The sequence below is a fragment of the Eimeria maxima genome, genomic scaffold (assembly GCF_000499605.1).
Source record: "Eimeria maxima Weybridge genomic scaffold, Emw_scaff6, whole genome shotgun sequence".
NCBI lineage: Eukaryota > Apicomplexa > Conoidasida > Eucoccidiorida > Eimeriidae > Eimeria > Eimeria maxima.
In genome coordinates this window covers 82,293-107,480 of record NW_013566631.1, presented here as the reverse complement: position 1 = coordinate 107,480, position 25,188 = coordinate 82,293, and the positions used below count along the sequence as shown (strand labels likewise).

The following is a 25,188-nucleotide window of genomic DNA, read 5'->3' as shown; positions in this document are numbered from 1 at the left end:
AGTAAAGCTCAGCTGGTCGTACCTTGCTGGCCTGGCCACTATTGTCCTGAAGGCTCCGCCAGCCCGACAGCTATGGCGTGTCCAGCAGGGACTGTGAACCACAGCACGGGTGCAAAAGATAAGTCGGCATGCAAGCCGTGCCCAGCTGGATGGCTTTGTGAGGAGAGGTCCTTCCAAAGTGTAGGATTGGAAGCCTGTCCTTCAGGCCACTACTGCCCTGAGGGGTCCCAAAAAGGCATCCCTTGCCCAGCTGGGACCCACACACCTTACCCAGGAGCGTCCGACAGAATGACGTCCGCTAATGATTGTGTGGCATGCGTGGCCGGCTATTACTGCAAGCAGGGCACTAGCCTTTTCGACATGCTCTCCCAGCCGTGTGCAGCAGGTACTTACATACGGGTTGAAATTCACATCCGTTAGTCGCACATAAGGTGACCCAAACAGAAGTATTCTGTGACGTCGTCTTCTGTGTGCTTTCCTTGTGTAATCCACGTACATTCTGGAGAGCAATGCAACATTTTTGGGGCTTCTCAGGCCGCGTCTGCCCTGCTGGAACGGCCTCAGACAAGGGACCGAAATGCCTTCCTGGCTTCTATAGCAGTGTGACTGGCTTGACAGATGTGTCCGAGTGCCTACCTTGTAAGGCTAACGAGTTTTTAAAAGTTGTATCCTCGGACTGCTCAACTTTCTCCGTTGATTCCCCCCCCGCTGTCCGGAGGGTGTGTTCTTTGTTTTCCGCAGGCCCAGCTGGACACTACTGCGACTACGGAGATGATAACAGCGCTCCAAGCAAAGTCACTGGGAAGTGCCCTGAAGGGTTAATGTCCCTCAACACCGGACTGTTTGGTGCTGGGCATGCATTGCGCACTATTGAGGCCAAACCTGGTACGCAGTGCTCTCAGGAGTGACGCTAGCATTGGGGCCTGTGAAACCAGCATACACGACCAATGGAAAATATCGTCTGCCCCGACAGCATTTCTTCACATGTTTTGCATGGCAAACTCGGGCTAAATCTTACTTTCATTGGCAAACGCTTCACCTTTTAGAATGCCGTACTGCCATCACTCCTGAATCTCCGGAAGGGGACATTGGGTTTTTGCGTGCTTTGGAGCAGATAGGGCAACCCATTCATACAACCGTAATTAGTAAATGAACGTCCCGTTTTATGTGTGCCTGTAGGTCAAGATGCGCAATGTGTAGTTTGTGACCCTGGATTTCAGTGCACGGCCGGTCAGCGGCTAGCTTGCGACAGAGGATTCTACTCCGATGGAGACAGTGGCAATCCAACATGCAAACAGTGCCTAGCGGGTCACTACTGCTCGGAGGAAGGGACTTCACGAGAACAAATGGAGAAGCAGCAGTGCCCAGCAGGCGCATACTGCGCGGCCGGTGTCGCTTCTGTCCCCGTTCCCGCAAGCCACCCCTGCCCAGCAGGGAACTATTGCCCCAAGGTCAGGGACGACGCCTTGAACTTTTGTGAAATCGCTTCCACCATGCTGCCATTGTAGATCTTCAGCTTGTCGTCCTCCCCGATTGTAGATCATCCTCTACTGTTTGATCATGTTGAGCGCTGGGCTACCTTATTGACACTGGACGCCTTCACTCTATCTAATATGTTTAGGGAGACCCAGACCCTTGGCAAAGACTTGGCCTCTAAGTCGCTGGGACTTCTGAACGTTGCGCTTTGACTACTCAGGGGACGGACAAGCCTGTCAAGTGTGGACCAGGGACTGTCAACCCTAAATCTGGCCAGGTCAGCGAGATCCCAGAATCAGGCTCCTTGTATAGGTTGCTTAAATGGGCACAGGATGGCGCTTGACATAGGTACCAAACTATGTCGTCATAGACGATAGAGTCCTTAAGCGAGCTCTTTGTCAGGGGGACCCATCCGCCTGCGTACCGGTATCTGCCGGACAGTATGCTTCGCGTGAGGGGCTCGAAGACGCTGAGGGATCATGCGCACCAGGGTATTATTGTCCAGAAGGCTCAACATCAGCTACAATGCATCCTTGCCCTGCTGGGACATACGGGCAAGTTTACTATAATGACGTGCCTCCACTAGCTTCAGCCGTCCACTAACTTCAGCACCGCTTAATTTCGACAAATACGGCAACGAGCTTGGCCTGCCTCAACTGACCGCATTGCTTTCTCCGCCCCCAAAGTGTTTTTGAGGCGTTCTCTTACTCACGTCCGCATACCTTTATTGTTTCGCAGGTATCAATCAGGAGCTAGGAGTCAAGAGGAGTGTGATAAATGCCCCCAGGGTATGTACTGCGTCTCCTGTACAGTGGAGCCTTGGAGCAAGGTTGAAGCGACTCCTTAACGCTGCTGTTTAAACGGGACTAGGGGATGCAGCCGAATTTCTGTTTCAGGCTACTTCTGCAAGGCAAACGCAACACCAACGAAATGCCCGGCAGGTCACTACTGCGAACTTGGTTCAATTGAACCGAAGAAATGTCCAACGGGAACATTTAGTACGACACAGGGGAATGCTACTGAGTATGACTGCACTGATTGCCCTCCTGGGAAGTATTGCTCAACTGAAGGTGAGCCTTCCCGTTTTCCAGTGTAGCCCCACACTGCAGTGATGCATGCGAATGGGTCCACACAAACTCAGCTTTCTTGGAGAACGTCAAACGGGCCAGCCAATCCAAAAAGTACATTGGCGTGGGTGTTGCTCTGCAGGTTCACCAGCACCAACAGGTCTCTGCAACGCAGGGTGGGCAACTAGAGTAATGATAGCGCTCCCAAACTCCTTTGGGCTATTCATCACCTATTCAAAAGCACGGCACTAGGCTGATACTTAAAACTGACGAATACGTAAAGTCCAGCTACTTTTGTCGTCCAGCACTCTTGTCCCTGTATTGGGTTTTGCTCAACACCAGTATTATCTACTCAAGAAAGTTTTCCCCTTGTTGCGGAACTGTTGAAACCGCTCAACAATATTTGCTAGCATGAGTTTCCATGGGCAAATTTAGGTACTTGTGCTACAAGAGGGCTGAGTCAGCTGAGCCAACCGACGGGAAAACGGGAGAACGCTGCACTCCAGGAGGGTACTGCAAAGCGGTCAGTTCTCTTCATCCACCGTGGATGCGTTTAATACTTGTCCCATGCATGATCTAAGCGCGTCATGTAGACTCCGCTCCTCTTTTTCCATGCTTGTCTGGGTAGGGGGCTACCACGAAGTCCTATTGTCCCCGAGGAAAATACAATCCGGCGGAGGGAGGGTCGTCCGAAAGTGATTGCAAAGAGTGTCCACCCGGCTACTATTGCACCGGTAGCGATTCTACGGAGCCTGATGGACCATGCGAAGCAGGGGCATACTGCACGGGAGGGGCTCAAACTTCTAGGTTAGCAAAACTTCTGTCACGATGGCCCACATTCTCTCGCCACATTATCACGGGGAGGGTACAAGTGGCAACATCGCATAAAACTTGAACAGCTTGGCACCCCAACAGCCAGTTTCGCAGCAGGGACTCGTTTTACAGGCGCCCGTAGCTGGTAGTTATCTACGATGTTCACACTTTAAGTGTCAGGTTTGCCAGCCCGTCCATATACGAACTCCTCGCACCCTGTGTTGTTTCTGCATCAACAGGCAGAACGTAGCAAGGCAAGGGCATTACGCTGCAGCAGGATCTTCGGCAGAAACTGAGTGCCCAGCCGGGACTTTTGGCCCACACGATGGCTTGGCTGAATGTTACCTTTGTGCCAGAGGGTAGGTTGCACCAGGCTCTCATGTCAGCTTAAGAAAATCGTTCATGATTTGCGTCAAACGAACTTTGCTCCTTAGTGATCAGGCCACTACAACGCCACTACATTTCCGTAGCTCCAAATGATGATGTTTCCTATCTGGATGAGCTGCTGTCTCTATCGCATGCTCTTCTCCGCAGGTGGGTAACATATTCGGCGGGTCAATCAAACTGTGAAGGTTGTCCTGTTGGGAAGTATTGCCCCAATGAAGGGACCTCTTCGCCAATTGTCTGCCCAGTCGGAACATACAGGGATCTTAAATATGGTTCCTCAGTCACCAGTTGCAAACAGTGTCCTCCTCATAAAGCCTGCTCAACGGAGGGTAGCGACGGACAGAACTTGCAGGCGTGCGAAGCGGGATATTATTGTATCTTCGGTTCCACTTCTACCAGGCCATCCAAGGACGATCAGCTCTACGATGTAAGGAAGGCCGGGCCCTGCCTCCCCGGCATGTACTGCCCTCAGGGGAAAGTTCCGTTGCCGTGCCCGAGAGGAACGGTAGGAGTTGCTGAAATGCAGAGGGACGTCACGGATTGCCAAACGTGCCCTGAAGGTATATATTACGAGCTTCGAATGGAAGACACTCTTGAACTATATTGGCGTCGTTATCTTCTCTGCTTTATACTTTGTTGTGTTCTTCAATCTATCCCATTTTTAGTTCATCCAATCGCACTGGCTGTCCCTAGACCCAAAAACGAAAGGCGATATAGTAGGTTTGGCTGCGCCGGTCTCGCAGGGAAAGTATGCGAGGATTTAGCGGGTTTAGAAGCTATGCCTTGTCCCAAGGGATTTTTCTGCCGGGCAGGGACAACGACAGCGGAGCGCAAGGCAAATTTATGCCCTCAGGGCAAATTCTGTCCATTGGGTAGTGCCTCTGGAACAGACTGCCCAGAAGGAACATTTGCGCCTTTTGCGGGGACAACGGAATGCCTTAAGTGCCCGGCAGGATGCTTCTGTGAAAATCCGGTTCTCGAATTTGACAAGCAACCGTGTCCAAAAGGTTATTTTTGCCCAACAGGTAGGAATTCTGCAAAGCGGTTTTGCTGCAAACTCAGCAGCATGCGCCTTTAGGAGTACAATGACCTGAGATATGTGTGTTTCGTCCATTTGATTAGCGACACGTGAGAAGAAGCCCTGCCCTTCCGGCAGTATGGGTCTAACAGAAAGTCTTTCCAACGAGTCCCTATGTCTCAAGTGTCTCCCTGGCCACTACTGCCAGACTGAAGCGATGTAAGTCAAGCTTCGCTTACATGTACTCTGCTTGCTTCAAAACTTAAAACGATGAGATGAGCATGGCAGGCTTTCCGTAGGTGGGTGTATATTCAGAACCGAAATAAATGGCATACCGTCCTGCCCTGCAGGCAAATATTCAAATCCTGGATCAAAGGCAGATACTGACTGCCAAGAGTGCCCTGTTGGATACTACTGTCCGGAGTCATCAAGCACTCCAATTCCTTGCAAAGGAGGAACTCTTTGCACCGAAAGCGGACAGAAACAGCACACTAAGAATTGTCCAGAAGGCATGTACTGCGAGGCAGGAACGACAGGATACATTCAGGCAGATGGACACCAATGTCCTGCAGGTTCTTATTGTCCAGCAGGCTCTTCTGCCCCAATATCCTGTCCCATGGGAACCTTCCTTGACACTGCGGGGGCCACAACACCGCAATCGTGCACACAATGCCCAGCAGGAAGGTAGGTTTATATCGTCTGGGTATTCGGTGCCATTACTTCGATGTTAGCACGTCTGCGATTGAATCATTGAAATTAATACCCTAAACGTATAAGTGTAGTGAAATATTTAGCCCGTGCAGTTGGTCCTAATAACAAAACCCTGCTTACATCTGTGATTTGGCTCTCTTGTGCACTTCTTTGCTAATACTGTGGGGTGCGCTTGTCTGCTGTCGCCTGGAATTAGCTACTGCGGGGCCCCCCGTCTTGTTGCCCAAGAAGGCATGTGCAGCGCCGGCTACTACTGCCCAGAAGGTAGCTTCGTCTCCCGACCAGCTGCGAGCAGATGCCCAGCTGGGTCAATGTGCCCACAAGGTTCATCTGAAGCGAAGAAGTGCGATACTGCTATGAACTTTTACCAGCCACGGGCGGGGCAGGAGTTGTGTGAGAGCTGCCCTGCAGGCTTCGCCTGCACAGCCACAACCGCCAACCTTTGCCCGCCAGTGGGTTGCTTACGCCCTACCAGATACGAACCATGATCTAGCTAGTGCACAATATGCAGTTGGGGAACGCAGTTGCCCTCAACGTGGGGTAAAACGGCACTGGTGGTAGTGGTATTTCATGACCGCCTCCCACCTATGCTACACCGCACAAGTCGTTCCACAAAGACGGATTAGAAGACAAGGTCAACAAGGTCTTCTCTTCCCGCCAAGCCCGTTCACTTGGCCGTGGTTTCGGTAGATAGTAGACACAGTGGGCTTACCGTTAAACCATTCATGCACGTCACTAATTAGGTGACGTGGCACACGTATAACACGCTGTACTGTGCTTTTGACGCTGCACAGGGACAGTATTGCACTCCAGGAATGGAAGCTAAGAAGTGCAGTGCAGGAACTTTCAATCCTCTCACGGGATCCCAGAGCGTGGCATCTTGTCTCGCTTGTCTTCCTGGGCGGGCTTGCACCATCGACGGCTTGGGTAGCCCAGATAAAGAATGCGCAGCTGGTCACTACTGCGTATCTGGAGCTTCAACCGAGATGCCGGCGGATGAGTGGACTGACGGGGGCGGATTTTGTAAAAAGGGTTTCTTTTGTCCAAAAGGATCAATAGCTCCTAGGGCATGCACGAGCGGCAAGTACTGCTCTCAAGAAAAAGCAAGCGCTCCGACGGGCCCCTGCAATGCAGGGCATTACTGTGCACACGGGGCAACAGAACAGGAGTCGACTTTAACGTTCTATCCCAATGAATGCCCCTCAAACGTGATACAGGGTATTTGCCCTCCGGGATCCGTTTGCCCAGAAGGATCAGCTTTCCCGTACAAATGTCCAGCAGGTGAGCGGCCTCCCGCTGGCAGCTGCCGGATACCGGGATCTGTTGACTTTTTGCTTCTATGAAGGTTTCTACGGACACCATAACAGCACCCAAGTGCAAGCGTACTGCCGTGCCTGTCACGTGATATGCATTTGCTATTTAGGCACGATACGAAAGGATTCAAATGGCGCCGCTTTTGTGGACTGCCAGCCTTGCCCCGAAGGAGGATACTGTACTCTTCTCGGGGCAACACAAGTGACACACGATACATGCCTTGATGGTCGTCACTGCAAAGCGGGCTCACGAGTAGGCTGTTTAAGTGCAAATCAACAGGCAATCTTCTCAGTTGCGCTCTTGTTGAAAACCATCCAAAGGTTGTTAATTTCGTAGTTCAGCTACCGCTCGTAGAGTTCTGCGTCTCTACAAGATTCAGAACTCCACTGTAGCTCCGAATTGTTGTTCTCCCCGTGCTTGTGTTGCAGACAAAGTTTGGGGTTCCATGCCCAAGTGGCCACTATTGCAACAGCAAAAGCAAATCACCGCAGAAATGTCCCGCAGGGTAATTAAGGTCACCCCTCCTCTGCACCAGCTGTATACGTAGGAAGTGATCCACTTCAGATAAAGCAACAGCTGGGCTGTAGGGAATGCACAGCAGTTGTACTAGAGTCATATGCTCTATGCCAAGGGCGCTGAGAGCCGAATGCATGTAGATGCATCTGAACACACATTCCTCAGCTAGTGACTCTACTGTTCAAATCATTCGCAGGAGCTATCAGCCCTCAGTGGGAGCGTTGGCGTGCGAGCCGTGCCCTCCAGGTATGTAACGTAGGTATACGCATTGCACAGATTCCCTATCATGGCGTTCACGCTAAGAAATCACCACAGCTGCTACTTATTTTTCCATATCAACAGGTTCTACCTGCATAAATGAAGCCACATCCGAACCTCAAACATGCCCGGAGGGCAACTTCTGCTCTGAAGGAACACAGACACCCTGTCCAGCTGGATACTATCGTGATAAGGCCGGCGCCTCAGATGTCACTGCATGCAAGCCATGGTAATATATCCTTACACAAACGGGAGAATCTCGCCATTTGCGAATGGAGTGTACCCTGGTGAAATTACCTCTCAATGGCGGCAGCTTGCAACTGTGTTATGCATGTACAGTCCCCCGGGAAAAGCGTGCCCAGACGTGGGTGCCACGTTGGAGACTGCTGCTAAGGACTGTGGAGCTGGCTACTACTGTAGGCTGGGGGCGCCCTCGCTGACGCCAACAGAATCCTCATGTGCAGATGATGAACGAACAGCTTGTCTTCCAGGTGCAAAGTGCCCCCAGGGGTATTACTGCCCTGCTGGGTCAAGCACACCAGTCGGTTGTCCCCTGGGCACGACGGGGAGCAGCGAGGGTGCCACCAATGACAGTGCCTGTGCACCATGCCCTGCTAACTCCTTTTGTCCTCCTGGTGGTGGGCAGTGGCCCTGTGACCCTGGGTTCGTTTGCATTGGAGGAGCCTCTGTCCCAAAACCTACAGACAAAACGAGTGGGAATATGTGTCCAAAGGGCAGCTTCTGCAGCGGCACCTCACCGGCATCTCCTTGCCCAAAAGGATCCTACGCCGATGTTGAGGCAAGTTCGTCTTAGCTTGCGAATCTTCAGTAGGCATAGTCACAGTTCCCACCCCACATCAACTGTTTCATTATCAAGCTCCTTAGCAGCAGTGCATGGGGCCCGAGACGATGCTGCTCTTTTACAGGGGCTCACAGAGTGCAAGAAATGTCCAGCGGGCTACGTCTGCAGCACAACAGGTGATCATTGCTTTCGAATCCCGGTTTTGCGGGTCATACCGCATTCCAATGCTGATACTGGCTGGCAGTCACATATCCTCACAGTTTTTCTGCACAGAGTTTCTGCCATTTGCAGGGGATGACAGTGGAGTGAGAGTACCATGTCCCCAAGGAAACTTCTGTCCCGAAGGTTCAACCGAAGCTACAAAGTGCCCTGAGGGCACTTTTAACTCTGTTGAAGGAATTTACGAAGAATCTCATTGTTCCCTATGTCCCCCAGGTCAGCAAAATCTGTATGGCAGCCGCACTAGGACAGATGTATTCTTGCCGCTGCACCCCGAAGCACACGCTACCAATGTGTAAGGGACCAGCCTAGTTAGTGGACCAACAATTTGTCTTTATCCCTTAGTATTAATTATTCACTTCGCTTCAGGCAAGTTTTGTGATAGCAAGGGCCTAACAGCGCACTCAGGTGAGTGTACGGCTGGATTCTATTGCCAAGCCGGCTCAACACAATCACAGGATACTGCACAGAACTGGCCACAAAGCAGTGGCAAGTGCCCTCCGGGACACTATTGCCCTCAGGGAAAGGTACGCCGTAGACCCATTTAATCCCCATACATTCAACAGCTTACTTAAACACAACCAAGATGCCAACTGTGGTGTCTGCTGACTTAACTCGCACTACTGTTCGAGTTCTCTCACAACCAACATTTCTTAGGTTTGCTGTCTTCGTAGGGAGCTCCCGACAGATGCCCGCCAGGCACATACAATCCGGATTGGGGCGCTGAAGACGTAGGCCGTTGCCTGCCTTGCACAGAAGGACATTATTGTGCTAGATGGGGTCTCAGTGCCCCCGAAGGGCTTTGCAACCCAGGCAAGACGAAGTTTAACTTAAGCTATGGATTGTTGCTCGAGTGCCACTCGCAACTCCTATATGGATAGAACTTCTCAGAGCGTTTAAGGTGCAGGCAAACTTTCGCAAGCGGCTTAATATGTGGACTACCCAAAACGTCTATTGAATTATCTGTTCGCTTCCCCGGAAACACAGCTTAGGTGATGGCGTCGTCTGCATGCGGCGTGTGGCCGGAGTGCAGGCTTCTACTGCAACGAAGGTTCCTCGACTCCGATGCCAATTCAGGAGGCGGCGGGTGACCTCTGCCCAGAAGGTCATTACTGCCCCAAAGGTAGCTCATATGACGAATGGCCAGCAGCAGATGTAGTCATGCACCTGCCCTAGGTGCTGTTTAGCACTCCATTTGTCTTGTGCCTCGGTGGCATACTAACAAAGCTAAAACCCCTAAGCGCTAAACATAGGTGCAGTGGTCAAGAAAGGATTGGCGCGGCGCCGTGCACGTTTCGTGCTGCTCGTTTTCTAGGGTCGTCAAAGCCCACGAAGTGTCCTCTAAGCACATTTAGCATACACCAAGGTGCGTCTATCCCCCTCTACCTAGGCACTCAACCCTTCTGCTCACCCGCATTGACAGCAGCATATAGTCTATTCAATCAAATCTTTTCAATGGCCCGTTTTAGGCTCCACCGAATGTTCACCATGCCCTGCTGGATACACCTGTGAAGTTGGAGCCACGCAACCCAAACGTTGTCCAGCCAAACACTACTGTGAGCTCGGGCATGAGCCCCAACCTTGTCCAGGGGGAACCAAATCAACTGCCACAGGCCTTTCCGAGGAGGGTCAGGTACGCATGCACTGCATGCCCAAGGGAAGGGCTGACAGTCCGTTGGCCTCTCCTGGCTGCAAGCGCTAGTTTGTGGTCAAATTGGGAGTGTGCGTCACCGAACGAGCAGCAATGGTATTGGTGTCACCAGCATGAGCAAATACATTGTATGTCTGTACTCTCGCAGTGCATAGATTGTGGCTCGGGGCAAGCTTGTGATGGGGCGCGTGCTTTGGGCCCGTGTGCGGAGGGATATTTGTGCCTCGCGGGCGTTGGGCCTGGAAAATCTCCTGATCTGTGGCAAAATATGTATTCACCAGCAGCTGTGCAAGTTGGTGGCCCATGCCCCATAGGGCACTTTTGCCCAGAGGGAGCAACTGTCCCGACTGCTTGCCAAAGGGGCACTTCCACCGTAAAGGAAGGAGGCAAAACCGCACAAGATTGTTTGCCTTGCAAGGCTGGGTGGTACTGCAGCTTGAATTCATCAGTACGTCTATTGCCTAATGACGACAAAATAGCTTGGCTTGCTATTTGGTGACTATCCCACTCTTCCCAAGCGCACAAAAATGCTACCATATGCTATTTTCACTAAATGTCGCAGGAAATGCTTGAGTGTCCAGCGGGGCATTATTGTCCTGATGGAAGCATTGAGCCAATACAGTGCCCATCAGGCACGTTCAGCTTGATTCCTCAGGCTACATCTGCTGACAGGTGTGAGACATGCCCAGCCGGCTACGTCTGCAGCTCGGGAACGGTAGACTTTGCTCAGTGGCCTTGCCCCATTGGTTACTACTGCCCAGAGGGTTCAGGCACGGCATTGCCGTGTGCGGCAGGCACTTATGGTGCTGCAAGCAGAGCTGAATCTCGAGACAGCTGTCAAGATTGCCCTCAAGGCAAGTGTTTCATCTGCACAGCAGCGGATGACCGGAGGGTCTGATTTGTGTCGCGTGTGCTTTATGCTTGAACCAGTGGTAGTTCCTCCATGGCTCGCTGACGAGAGCTTACCTACTATGGGCCGAACCAAAATGCTGAAGCCCACAGCTTCCTCAGAAATGAGTGAGCATTTACGTGCAGGATACTTCTGTGAAGGGGCCGCCTCTCAACCTTCACCATGCCCTGCCGGACGAGTCTGTGAAGAGGGTTCACCAGAACAACTACTATGCCCTGCTGGAAGCTATTGTCCGGCTGCCTCAAAAGTTCCTCTGTCTTGTCCCAAGGGGTATTACTGTCCTGAGGGATCTCCTTATCCCAAGCCATGTCCCGAAGAGGGTATTTGTCCTGAAGGTGTTGAGGAGCCTTTGCTGTGTCCGGCAGGAGCCTACAGAGCTACTTCCGAATCCTGTGTAGAGTCTCCTTCAACCGGCTCATGCTGTAAGGCTTGCCCTGCGGTGAGCTACTGATGGTGGAGGAGTTGTCTATGTTGACTTTCGCATGTATCCCTTAGCTTGTCGGTTAATCTTAGCTATGGAGGGCCAGACTGGTAGCCCAGGCAGTTCTAGACAATTCTCTCTTTGGTTGATGGCTCCAGGGAACCCATGCGCCCACTCCTGGGGCTTCTGCGTGCGACCCGTGTCCTGCTGGATATCTCTGCTATGGAGGAACTGCCACAAGTGCACCCCAACTTCCAGATATCGATTTGGGGGAACCTTGTCCCGCTGGTCACTACTGCCCAGCGGGCAGTTCTGCTCCACGGCCTTGTCCTCCCGGGACGTACAACGATGAGGAGGCTGGAGCCAACTTACTTGAAGCCTGCAAGCCATGTGAACCTGATACGTTTTCAAACGTTTCTGGTCAAACTGGGTGTTTTGCATGTGGCTCAACATCTACAGCTGAGGCAGGGCAGAACACTTGTTCTTGTATAGGCGCCCATCGGTGGTTTCAGCCTAGCCAAGGGTCCTGCATTTGCGAAGGCGGATATGAAAGCTACGACACTTCAGGAGCCTCTCTATCCAACCTGGATTCTCCTCTAGACTGTCAGCCCATAGTGAGGGAAAACTGCCAAGGATCTCAGCTGGCGCGTCTCGTTTTTCCATCTACGAAATTGCGTGACAAGGACGGTTCCTGTATTGACCCGTCGGCTTGCGAGACCGAGTGCTCTGGCGGAAAAGGAGGCTTTCTATCCTTGTCAGGACAGTGTATGTGCCTGCCGATCAGAGCTTCCAGCACAATTTGCGATCACCAATGCAGGTGGGATGCAGAGCCTCCATTTCTCTGATAAAATGTCTTTGCGATGAACATAGCTACCTAGAAGCAAGTTTCATCTATAGATCTTCTTCTTGTTTCACCGTCAGGCAGGAAGCTGTCCGCGCACACTATCGGGATGGGACTTTGGAATTCAGTACTGAGGCAGATGGCTCCGTTGGACACCTGTCGTTTGCTGATTTCTCGGCTAATGGAAGAGTTCTGGGGAAAGTCAACTGCACTGCAGGAGTCAACACCGACTGTGCCGTTTATTTTTACAACGCCACAAAGGAAGGAATTTTGGGGCTCTTCGGTGTTCCCCAAAGTACGCTAACAGGCTTTGGTTGATACCCTTGCTCGGACTCGGGCGATGCATTCTGAGTTGTTTTTAGGGCAGTGTACAACCTACATGACGGCTCGTTTTGCCCTAGAGACGTGGAGGCACCATGGCTGCAATGTTTTGCACACTATTCTTGTAGGCTTGCAAGAGGAGACTAAAGGCCGTGCGGTTGCAGAGGCCAGAAACGTTCGGGGGAAAGGTTTTAGGCGCCTTTCTGAGGGAACGCCTAATCAGGCAGTCAAATTTCCTGTACAGTGCCTACAACTCCATGACACTGTTGCTTGGTGGGTGGGCGATCAAGTGTATCCCGTACTCCTGAAGGATTCGCTTCTCAACACGAATACCGCCATTGACATTTCCACGTTCCTACAGCTGGCCTCCGCTGTTGGATCGAAGAATGATGCTAAGAACCTTAAAGCTAGGAAGGGAGTCACATCCAACTTGGAAGTAAGCCTTTTTACTTTTTACAGTTTTTCTCTGACACTCTCCCTGCTTACCTGGCTCAGAAGACGTGTCGATCCATGCCAATCAGGCCAAATGACTCATTGTGATGTGTGTGCGGCAAGTGCAGATGTTGTCTTAGTTTCGGGGGCACTGCATTAGGCATGCAGTCATCACTTCTCCTGTAGAGTACACTTATTAAGCTTCTGAAACTTCGGTTCGCCTGCCGATTTTGTCAATGTTTTGCAGTACTTCGTCTATACATTCAGCGTCGAAGGAGTCTTTGCATTCGGAACGAATGAAGACAACAGTCCCCAGGCGATTTTCTCTGTCGTCGGAGACGGAGTACAGTGCCCACCTGGAACCAGGTCCGTAAAAAGATTGAGCAGAATACAGAGTGACCAGTATGAATTGCCATAAGGCCTAGACTTTCTAGCGACACAATGGATACAGTTGATCTGCAGTCGGGTGGCTGCCACGCGTCTCTGTTTTACCGCGGTTACGTTTGTCAACACAGTCAGCTTGGCATACTGTCTGAGCATATGAACTTCTCCAGATATCCTGAGGCAACAAGTGATTCGTCTCTTGCACATCTTGGAGTGCGGCTCCAGCAAAATCTGAATGTGGAACCGGACTTGACAATATTTTTACTGACGTTTGCTTGTTTACTCGTTGTTTTAGTTGTACTGTTGATGTGTATATCGGATGCCCGAAAACGGCAGTATAAGAAGCGCCAGGCATTAGATCATAAGGATATCAGCGAACGCAAAGATCTTATTCTGGGAAGCCGACAAGCGGCTTTGACAATGAAAAGGAGGCTAGAATCACTGCTGGCGGACCTGATCGAACAGAGACTCTGCAAGCAGGAAAACAGCCAAGTACTTGCACTGCAGCCTGAGCAACTCGAAAGCATGCTATGTGGCATACCCCAAGGCACTCCTCAGCCACAAGCATTTGAAAATGCGTTTGGAGCGCTTCATGAGCTCTCAATTAAGTTCAAGTCCTTTTCTTCCATGTCCAGCCACCAATTTCATAGGGCAACGAAAGATATCGCACTGGAAATTGGCGAGCTTCAAAAGGATATCCTTACGACTCTGATGCCGATTAAACAACGGTTGCAGGTACTTACTCACTCTGGTCATACAGTGAACCCTCCCGGAGCGGACATCTGCAGTCTGTGTATTTTGGGGTGTTCGTGTGGCTTGTGGGGTGGCGACTGGATTGCTTGACATTTCTTGTGCGCACATTGGTATGTGCTTCTCTCCGCGCTGCTCCCAGCACTGTCTTGCTATAAAACTTGTGGATAGAAAATGTCACAATTCACATTATGTCCCTTTGTATGGAACGGTGTTGTTTACGCAGCACCGTGATCGGTTGAGAGGGCAGATGGGTCCAATTATGGAGAATATTAATCGTCTGCTAGGAGAATTAAGATCAGCGGATCTATTTATGACCGTTGCGATGTCTTCAACCGACGCTGAAGACGTTGACGAAGGCGAGCATGTGCTGATTGTGAAGAGGCTGCTTATTCCTGCCAACGTTGGGGACCCTGCAACACTGCATCTTCGGCTGCTTCGCGCAACAATTTGTGGGGAGCGTTTCACTACCCAGAAAGCTGATCGCTTCCAAGTGTTAACCGCTACTGCAAGGATGTTAACTGCGTCGCTTTCGAGCAATAAGTCTCAGCTACAAGAAGGTGAAAGATGCGTGGAAGCGCTTTCACAAGAGAAGGATCAGTTGTTGCAGGAGGCTCAAAGCCTACTAACCGACGGATGCAAGCTGCTAGCGTCGGGAACAGATGCTACAGAAAGCATGAAAGAGAGATTTGTGGAGTACAGAAGGAGGGACGATGGTATTTTGGACGTGTGCCGCAAACAGCACGCAGCAGCAATTGACGCAGAGGTTTCTTCAGCAACACAAAGCCTTATAGACCAGGAAGATGCACTTCTACAGCTACACCTGAGTCGGCTCTTGAGTTTGGCTTCTGCTGCTCAAGGGGTACCTACAGAAAGTCGTAATCAAAAAGCCTCCAAATCCCTTCAATTCTACACCAACGAGTGCAGAGCACACTTTAAGCAGGCTCTCAAAACGACAACAGAGGACCTACAGAAACGCCTTGGTAAGCGTAACAGGCTACGTAGCAATTGCAAAGGTGCTGGTATGATGCCAGAGTTCTAGGAAGATGAACATGAATGGCCTCCTGGCCTGCAACCGTGTCATGGATATTCACTTGTACAGTGGAGGTGCACACAGGAGAGGCTCTCGCACGTGACCACGCCTCCGCAGAGGCCCAACAGCAGCAACGCGAATCCCTACTTGGAGTTCTTCTTGATCAGAAGGCTCGGGGAGACGAGGAATATTTGGCAGGTGTCCACCGTCTCGAGCGGCAACTCCTACTTCTCTGCACCCAGCTTGCAATACAGAACAAAAAGGCAGTTGAAGAGGATGCCTTTCAGGTGTGGTTTACGTGTCCATAGGGATTAACAATAAGCCGACATATCCCTCCCTTGTCGTTTTAACCCAGCAAGAATGCCCTTACGTGTCATGCCCTTTACCTGAGACTCCAGATGGTGTCTTCTAAGCCAGCTGAGACCAGCTGATCGGTTCTGATATGCAGGCTGCCGTGCGTGACTGGACTGGTGCCCTACAGTCCACCATGAGAACAGAAGCACAAAATCTTCGGCGCCAAGCCAAGGCAGGGTGTTTAGAAGAGTCAGAATATAGGAGGCAAAAAGCATCGCTGGCTTCTTCACTTGAGCTGAACATCCAGAGAATCACTAGAGAGCAATTCGCTAACAAGGTTGAACGCATTGAGCAGTTCGAGCGCGAGGCTACGAGGGCTTACGAGAGTCTGTAGGCCATCTTACGGCGTCTTAAAAATTTGCCTAGTGGAACTACAGCCAAGAGGCACGCATTCTGTGGCGACGCACCTGTTCCCCTTTCTGCATGCTGAGCCGCATTTCGTCTGTGGAGCTTTTAGTGCTCTGTCTTGTGTTTGCAGGATGGAGGCAACCCGCAAGCGCCAACGACTTGAAGAGGAGTTGAGGAGTGCTGAATCAGACGCCTTTGGGAGTTTGATGCGCCGGCGGCTCAAGCACGTATGGAAAAGTGCTGCAGAGGAGAGGAAACTCCTACGAAATTCCATCATTACATCGTGGTCGCGGGCTACTGCGAACCAGGAGAGGTCTGTTGCCTACTCACTGCAAACCAAAGTGTTGTTTTGATGAGGCAGATTTCACTAGGTAGAAGCTAGGCAAGCAAATCCGTGAAATTCATGCTGCATGAGCGGTAGCTCTAGAGCATAGGTCCACAAGTAGAGTCAAAAGCTATGCGAGCAAGTACGTTTTTTGGGGCACCTGTGCCTGCCGCCAGTACTGTCGCTGTAAAAACATCTCTAGTCCTACATAGTGAACGGTCAGCTCAGAACTGCAACAGAGATGGTAATTTGATTGGCTACATAAAACGAATAGCAACATTTGTTGACAAAGCTAGGATGAACCGTGGAGCATAGGGCATCTTCAATCAGTGTCTGTGTTGCAGGTTACCTGGGCAGTGAGGCGATCTGTTTTTGCATGTGAGCAGGCTTTTTGAATTTGAAGTCAACCTCCAGGAAACCCTTGCGGCTGCACAGCTAGACAACGAAAATGGGGAGGAAAACGCTTTGCGCCTCCAACGTGAACTGAAAGACAGGAAACAACAAACTGAATCTTCAGTGGAAATGATGATAGACAAGTGCCGAGAACTTCAAGGCCAGCTGCTACAGGAGAATTTGGCGCGAATGAATGAGCTGCGGCACGAACAGGATGATGAAATTAAAGCAGCGATCGACGAAGCTAAGGCTTCGCTGTCGGAGCCCCGGGAACTCTGGCTTCGTGCTCTAGTGTGCGAAGCTGATGTTGATGCAGAAACCCAGGGCAACCTTCAGGCCGTTGTGGAGCAACATGCACTAAATGTGGCAGTGAGCTGCTTAGAGGCCGCAGGGCAAAGATATTATCATGAAGCTGCTGCGGAAGAAAAAGAAACTGCAGAATTAGAATCGCTTGCCTTGGTTGAGGAGCAATTTCAGGCGGAACAGCTCCAGCAAAGAGTTCAGGAACGAACAGGCCTTTTGAAGGCTGTATATGACGAAGAATTCCACCGGGGCTCTGATGCGCTTTTGGCCACATTCCAACAGCACCGAGAGGCTTGCAAGCGGTCCCGAGATAACATAATGGAGGCTCAGCGCCAGCTAATACAAAACCGCCTGACAACTGTAAGGACCTGGTACTGCATATGGTTGCAGCTGTGTTATGCGGTTCAATATTTCGGTCGAGTATCGGGCCACAGGTATCATAGTAGTAGTACATGTAACAACGCTAGATGTTTGCGTGCTGGTTTTTGCAGGACTATTGGTTGCGGGAGACTCAAGACTTGCTTTGGCGTGGAACAACAAGCGCCTCTGCCGATGAAGGGGCGCAGCATAGAGGGGAGTTCGCATTCTCTTGTTTTTGCAGTGATTGGTATGTAACGGCAAAATACGCTACCGAAGGTGGCTGCAGTGCCACCTTGTTAGGCTTCTTCAATTGGCAGTGTTCGTTAACGATCAGCTCGATAACAGTCTTCTGTGGCGGTGTTGGTTGCTGAACTCTCAGGGAGGAGGATCTCCTCACTTGGCAGTCTGGACAAATTAACGAACGGCTTGACGCCAATGGAATACAGGACAACCGGCTCAAGCAACCTCGTGGACCTGATTGGGCTGCTTCCTGTGCCTCATCGGTCCCAAAGACAGATGACGGCTTACAGGTGATTCCTCCGTCCTCTGCTGCCGGTAGTACTCATGGCTTCCCAGCAACTCTTGCTGCTCTATGCTCCAAAGATCCTTTCAGCTCACTAGTTGTCTATCATTGTCACACTTCTCCATACACTAGTAGCGCACGTTGCTGAGCTCGTCAAAAAGGAAAGGTTGCAAGGGTTACGTGGGAGGCTGTTGCACACTGCCAAGTAGGCACGTTCCTCCAGCTAGACTCACGAGATACACACTTCTGCGTACTCGACAACAGTAAGCTTCCATCCATGAAGACTGGGTCGGCGCTCACGTTTGACCATTGAAAAATCTCGCCTCTATGGGTTTGTTCCTCCTAGATCTGCGAATGATGCAGGGCAGCGATATTAGCCAAAACTCTCCGTCTGGGCAGGCATCCGGGGAGACCCCGCAAGTAACGTTGAATAGAGAATTTTGGGCAAGGAGCAAGGGTTTTCTCGATAGCATATCTAGCGCACAGAAGGAAATAAGCCTTGCCGAATCTGAATGGCTGCAAAAATGTAGGGGAATTCAAGGCGGGAGGACAGCTTCAGCTGCAGATGACACGAAAATTACAAGAGCACAAAACACACGCCTGGAGCAGATGAAGGAGACGTTTCGAAGGTGAGCATGCACACCTACCCGACGACTAAAACGCTTTTTCGCCATCTGCTGTATACTAGAGCAGGACTTTATCATATGAGTGAGATGGACTGCGGATTTCAGCAAGGCTGCCGAACTCCGTAAGGATTATGAAGAGGAAATACAGAACTTGCTGAAAGAAGATAAGGAGGCAGAGGCGCAAATCGAACGCTCTAGGCAGGCGGAGGCCGCAAATCTTGAAATGTCATTCAGAGTTAGGGAGGCTAGTCAAGATAGCCCTGAAGAACGAGAGGAGTTAAAACTCCAGCGAGAAAAAGCCCTGGCTGAAATGCTCAACGACATGCAGGTCCAGCGAGATACTCAAAAGGCAAATATCCAGCGGCGACTCGAAAAGGCGAGGAAAGCGCTTGAGGAGAAACAGGAGCAGCTTTGTCAGCAATTTGAAGCATGCAGGGAAGAGGCACGAAGGGAATTCTTGGAGTTGAGCAACAGCATGGTGGAAAAGGAACGAAATGATAAGAAGGCCCAGCTGTTGGCAGCAGCTCGAATGAACCCAAGCGCCGAGAACATTTACGCGTAAGGTGTTTTGTGGTGCTGCTCTTCCATGCGACAAAGTTGATGCAGTGCCGCATTCCTGCATCACTTTCCTGGTGTCGCGTAAGCTCGAAAGCTAGTTGAGCGTTAAAGTGAAGCGTTTGGTTTCATCTCCAACGCCTTGCTGTGCCATTGTGAAACCTTCAGACTTCACAACCAGCTGAAGGAGGAGTACCGAGAGGACTTTAAAGCTCTAGTACTTAAGCAGATGCAAGAAAAGGCGAAATATAGGCACAACGCTGCGGTGGAGCGCAGAGCTGAAGAGGCCAAGCACGTGGACACAACTGCTGAAAGGTAGGAATCAGGTCGTTCTACGGAGCTGCACGCTTCATTTCCCAATTACGCTGACGGCGTAGAGGTGAACCTAGATGATCACGTGCTGTGTTTCAGACTACCTCTCGTTTACTCTTTTTTTCTCCTGTTCAGCAACGTGTTGTCGCTTTGAACTACTGCATGCGACACCACCTGCCGCTGCACTTGTTTTACGTTGCAGCAATGTGGCGATCCCTGCGTGGGAAGGAGTACCTGAGCGTGCAAAGCTGAAAAGGGAGCCAACTGAGAAAACTGAGCTGCATCAGGCAAAGGTTCGGGAAATCCAAGAAGCGGCGCAAGAAGCCGCGCTACAGGACGAAGCCTTGGGCTTACAAGAGGAACATCTTGCGCGCGTCATTGAAACACTGAGGGAATTTGCTGGAGCTAAAGATTCACCCGCGAATACTTTGCTTGAGCAGGCTAGACAGGTGGGGAACCCACCATCCGATAACCTACCGCCGCACCGGAGCCACGTCGACGATGTCCCCCTTTCATTCACTCTACGGCACTCTTTGTTGAGTCCATGTCTAGCTGTGACTTAAACTTTCAGTACGCAGTGCATGACCATGTTGAGGGAGGTGCTCCAGTGGATGGCCTGACGTTACCTTTCTAGAGAACTCAGGGGGAGACAGTTGCCCTTTGCTTGTTGTCGTCAAGAAATGAAACACTGACACCCTTACGACTAAACAGTACGCGCTGTTCTGTTTTCGTCTTCCTTAGGAGAAGTCGCGACTGACGCAAGAGCGTGACGACCTCCGCCGATTTGTCTCAGCTAGGCTTCAAGAAGTGGAGAAGCTGGTTCTTGAGAGAAAACAGGCCGAAGAAAAGAGGAAACTGCAGGAGTCTCACGCAGTTGCTCAGCAACTAAAGATGGCAGCAAAAGCTCAGGAAGCAGCAGCAAGGAAACAGGCACAGGAAAAACAGTTACAGAGGCAGCAACAGAGGCACATAGAGGAGGCCCGCAAGTTGCAACAGTTTATCGAAGCGATGGGCTCTGAAGGCAAAACTCTAGATGACCTCAGGCAGGCGTCAGAGCGTCGCATGGAAAAACTGCGTCGCGCAGTGGAGAGAGAGCGACAGAGGCAAAGAGAAGTGCTTGCATCCAAGCGCAACGCCCGGGCAGCAAGGCAGGCAAAAATGTCTCGTCAGAGACCAGCAGTGAGACGCTAACTTAAAGTGGCGTCATGACAAAGATTGCGCATGCAAATGAGCTATCAAATCACTTGCATAGCATCTGCTACTCACGTTGAGTGTATGAATTGCTTAGTAATGCAATGTTCACATGAATCAACTCCCCCGTTCAGTAAAATTAGAGTCGTACACTATATTGTACTGGCATTTTGTAGAAGCAATCTGGTTAGTTATTCACTTTACCTTTTATACCATATAATATAGGGATCTCGTTCGTAAACATGCGAACTCACTTGAACTTTTTTTAAAACCATAGTGTGATAATAATAAAATTCCTTCATATCCACTCAACTCTCTCTCAGTATTTGTTGTTGCTCTGTGAGAAAATACCTCCTGTTTATACAGTTGCAGTGCTGGTCTATGCCTGCACTCGTCTAAGAAGGTATATTGCCGAGGCTGCACTTCGGTATGTTCGTAAATGTGGCTGGCGTGATCATCCTTTCTTTGTAGGTTGAAGCAGAAGGAGACCACGCTGAGATGAAAGATGCGCAGGGATTACTGCAATCTATCGCAACAAAGTGCACAGCTACAATTGGCGAATCTGCAGACTCTGACGCAGGGGAGAACGATTTCAGGAAATTTGTGTGGAAAATGGATGTCAAGGCTTTTGCAGAAGAAAGACTGCAGAAGTTAGGGGAAGCTTTAGTGCTATTTCTTGAGAGGGTTGAGTCCGCAACGAATTCTGGAAAACAGGAGGAAGGGGGCGTTGTCATTTCGGGAGAACTCAGGCAGACTGTTTTACAGGTGCTCTTCAGGAAACAGTGGTTGGATTGGAATTGCAACATTGAACTCTACACCTATGATAGCCTACGGCAGGACCTGCTACTAGCCAGCGCCTTCAGAATCGGCTAGGCAGCAAGTCATTGCTGTCTAAACTACGTTCACATGCTCATCGTGTGATTGTGTTTCTGCTTGTGTAGGTTACAAAGGTCCTACAGGCCATTAATGTGGCTCACTCTGCATCTGCAAATTGAATATTCGATTGCAAACTGACCCAATTGTTGAAGGAATTCCTATTTGGAATAAGGCGGGTACTGTAGTGACAATTGATGTAACGGGTTTTCATGCAGACAACTGGCACTGGTTTTCGCCAGTCTTGCGTGGTGCAGTAAGAATGATTTTTTTTTCTTTATAGTCAACCCCAATATTTCAAACCAAACTCGGGGAGTGTTCGATTTAGAAGTCGTCTGTCAAGGCTTTATACGACCAATTTAATATATTTACCTAGGAGCCCGCGTAGGCAAAGGTTATTGTTCACCGTATAAGGAAACTGGAATTACCCTACCATTCAGCCCAAGTACAAAATCCGCATGGACTTAGGTCTTTTCAGTGCAGATTCAGGATAGCTGGGAACATTGCGTGGATGAAAACCGCGTGGTACGTAGATGTAGATCCCGCTAGCCTGAGCCAACTTGGCAACAGCATCGTTGACAATTGGCAAACATGTTCTTCCCCTCGGTTTCGGTATTTTTGTTCCTTCCAGCACTCTGTAGACGCAACTACAGCGTACGAGCAATATGAGACATCCACAACAGTTTCATACTCCTTATTTAATGCCTAAAAGAAGATCGGCAATTTCTTCAGGAGGTGGACGGGCAGCAGTTGATGCACTTTGGTGAGCGGATTGTGGGTTGTGCTTTTTCGTGGAGCTTCGCTGGTCTTGCGTTTCGGCTCCATTCTCCGTGAGCAGCTTCTGCATGTCCGTTTTCTTAGATTTCGCCTCAGCGAGGTCTGCCCTAGCGTTAGGTTGGTGATTGGCAGCGGTTGTCGCCGCAAGGGGAGCTGGAAGTAATGGAGGAGTGCGTATAGTTCCATAAGGCCGCATTTGCTCCGAAGAAGCTTTCGATCTTTCGGGTACCCCATGGCTCATGGGAAGCGTTTCTTCCCCCATAGGCGAAAGCCAATGGGCTAAATCGTTCCCTTTGATGGGTTTTGCTGTTGATCGCCCGACGTATTCGCCGTTGTTGTTCTTTTCGCACGACGACGGAGTAGCCGATGCCAGCGGTGTTCCGGAGTAGCTTCGAACTTTATGCACGGTGTATTTCCAGCGACTTCTATTGCTGCCACTGTTTTTGCACTGGCTGTTGGCAGCATTTGTACTGCGTGCGGAGTCATTGATCTGAATATCACCCACTGGAGCAAAATTATTGGTCTCACAAGGCCTATCATTATTCCCTCTTCTTCGGGCCCTCTGTCTTGTAGCCTCATGTTTTCCCCTGTCCCGCTGCTCGATTTGCTGCTGCAGTCGTAGTTGGTGCCTCCTGAGTCTCTCCTCAGCTGCTGAGCGCCGTCCAGATTCCGCCTTATCCCTCGTGTTTACATACCTGCTAAAATCAGCGCTGTCTTTAGAATCCATCCGTAATATTGTAGTTTCCACGGCTCTCGCTGGAGGCGAAGATAGCTTTTCCACTTCCTTCTCCAGAGGGTCAGACTTGGCGATGCTGCTGTCCGCTACGTTCACCCCCTTGTGGCCAAGTCCTTGCATGGACCCCTCTGACCACGCATGCTGTCGATCACTGTGCTTTTTCTTCCGATGCGGGTGTTGAACACGCAGCAGCATTTCTTGTAGAACGGATATCTGGCGAGCAATATTGAGCCACTGCTGCTCCCCTAATGCTGGGGGCAGTTCGATGCCAACACTGTCGTTGAATTTTGCAGAAACGTTTGTTTGATATTGCATACCTTTGCCACTTTGCGTGTTCATACTACTGCAACGGAGCTGCGAATGAGCAATTAGACGCTGTGGTTGTGACTGAGGTAACATTTTGTGCCCGTGTAACCCTGCCGTCTCCTCCGGTATAGACGGGCTTGTATTGTCGTCCAACTCGTTCGCAGGCTCTCCAGAAGCAGTTCCTGAGTGTTGCTCTTTGTGGTTAACTCCAGCCCCCAGTAACGCCATCTGTCCCCGTACATGGCTTTCCAAACTCAACAGCTGCTGCAGTGAATCACTGGTATTGTTGTCGAGCTGCTTCTGAAGTAGAAGCTTCGCTCGTGTTTGGACAAGCTCTCTTGCAGCGAGAGCATCTGCTGCCCCTTCGTATAATATAGACGTTGAAGATTTTGAGTATTCCTTCGTTATGCTAGCCTCATCTTCTCCACTTCCTTCTTGTTGAGTTGAGCGGGACGTTCCTGAGGTGTCGTTTAGAGGTTTCAAGCCCACGGCTTTACTCTTGCTTTGGGGTTCTTCATGGTCCTTCTGTGGCAGAGACAGGCTAATAGACAATCGTATTCCACCAATGCCTGGGGCTGCGCAGCACAACGCACAGGTTGAACGAGATCAACTCTCTGATGTCGGCAGCACAAGAAGCAATAGCACCAACCTGCCATCTCAACAGAGGTTTAAGGTATTTCTAGAAGGCTTATACAGCTTATTTTATTACTTTTCATATCTTCTGAGCGTTGCAAAAAGCATCTCAGCTTTCGGCTGACTTGTAGAGGCGACAGCAAAGGCGGAGGATGATAGACTCCTCTCCATATGCTTGTGTAGTGCAGACAAACAGGCGCCAAGACGTTCGGCAGCTGGCCGGTGCGGTGAGATGGTTTTCCGCAGGCATAATCCTACAGCTTCATTCATGAGACTGTTATTTCTCTCTTTTCTCGCCTGTCTACTGTGCGACTGCTGTTGCAGCTGTTCATGCAAAAAACGGGCACGAACAGCTGCCTCGCGAGACCGAAGAGCCTTCCCCATGTTGCTTCTTTCTTCGCAATAGCATATTGCCTGCTGTAGGGACTCTAACCTTTCTTGGTGCTCTTCAATCACACCCCAGGCAGAGCTTGGTGGACCACCTTGATGAACGCTAGCATGATTAAAGCAACCATTCTGACAATTGCTGGCGATGCATGGGCCCGGATTTGTTGTGCTACATCTCCAATCAGAACTTGTCTCATTGAAATGCGCACTCTCTACAGGCCCAATTGGTGAATAGCCAGGGTGCGGTTCCTCCAGAGGAACATAGGACGTCGAACGGTGGCTGCTGGAGATGCTCTGAGGGGACAGCAAAGGCTGCCCGGCCAAACAGCTTGGGAGCCGGTTTGAAAGGGGAAAACTATGGAGCCCTTCGGTAGCTCCGAATTTCATGCTCATCTCGCTGGCAGTGCCCGAAGGGTGACCTTCCCGCGCATTGGTAGATTTGATGGCCGTATCACCCATAGCAAATGACGCGAGAGAATTCAGCTCATTTCCTCCTTCTAAATCGTTAAATGGAGGAGACGCCAAAGCAGCCTCCACTGTCGTAATTTTTTCATTCTCGTCAGAGGCCGACGTCATCATGTCGTGTCAATCTGTCCACCCATTCACAGTGTAGACTCATCTATGACTCTTTTTCTAGGTTTATTTTGGATTATGTCTGTTTGTACCTTATTCCAGAAAGGGTCACTTTGGGCACATTTCGACAAATTCAACCCGCCAAAAGGTGTCTGGAGGTTTACTAGTGTGGCTTCACATAAAACACAGCCGTGCCCCGATTTGGGGCTCTATGGCGAAATTTTTTACTAGTTTTAACAAGGTGTCTGGACAGTGATCAAGGAAAGGTTAACCTTTCCCTTCCCTTAGA

The 25,188-nt window shown here is 50.5% G+C and overlaps 3 protein-coding genes across 3 annotated transcripts; 2 read left to right on the top strand and 1 right to left on the bottom strand.

Moving 5' to 3' along the window:
• Positions 1 to 509: 509 nt before the first annotated feature.
• On the top strand, positions 510 to 1,508 carry EMWEY_00001130 (hypothetical protein; the record flags this gene model as incomplete). The annotated part of the gene is made up of 3 exons (XM_013482372.1): positions 510 to 639; positions 742 to 885; positions 1,180 to 1,508. 3 exons carry the CDS (start codon positions 510 to 512, stop codon positions 1,506 to 1,508), a joined length of 603 nt encoding a protein of 200 aa, XP_013337826.1.
• Positions 1,509 to 10,149: 8,641 nt separating this feature from the next.
• EMWEY_00001120 (hypothetical protein) lies at positions 10,150 to 21,609 on the top strand (the record flags this gene model as incomplete). The annotated part of the gene is made up of 23 exons (XM_013482371.1): positions 10,150 to 10,209; positions 10,381 to 10,680; positions 11,027 to 11,164; positions 11,268 to 11,462; positions 11,722 to 12,380; positions 12,485 to 12,699; positions 12,854 to 13,161; positions 13,405 to 13,523; positions 13,673 to 14,276; positions 14,518 to 15,274; positions 15,394 to 15,611; positions 15,806 to 16,008; positions 16,157 to 16,339; positions 16,738 to 17,407; positions 17,539 to 17,654; positions 17,787 to 17,937; positions 18,294 to 18,559; positions 18,662 to 19,114; positions 19,280 to 19,426; positions 19,626 to 19,872; positions 20,165 to 20,602; positions 21,086 to 21,379; positions 21,556 to 21,609. The coding sequence occupies 23 exons, from the start codon at positions 10,150 to 10,152 to the stop codon at positions 21,607 to 21,609; spliced, it is 6,795 nt and encodes a 2,264-aa protein (XP_013337825.1).
• A 572-nt stretch (positions 21,610 to 22,181) lies between these two features.
• EMWEY_00001110 (hypothetical protein, conserved) lies at positions 22,182 to 24,902 on the bottom strand (the record flags this gene model as incomplete). Its single annotated transcript, XM_013482370.1, has 2 exons — positions 22,182 to 23,881; positions 24,536 to 24,902. 2 exons carry the CDS (start codon positions 24,900 to 24,902, stop codon positions 22,182 to 22,184), a joined length of 2,067 nt encoding a protein of 688 aa, XP_013337824.1.
• Positions 24,903 to 25,188: the final 286 nt, after the last annotated feature.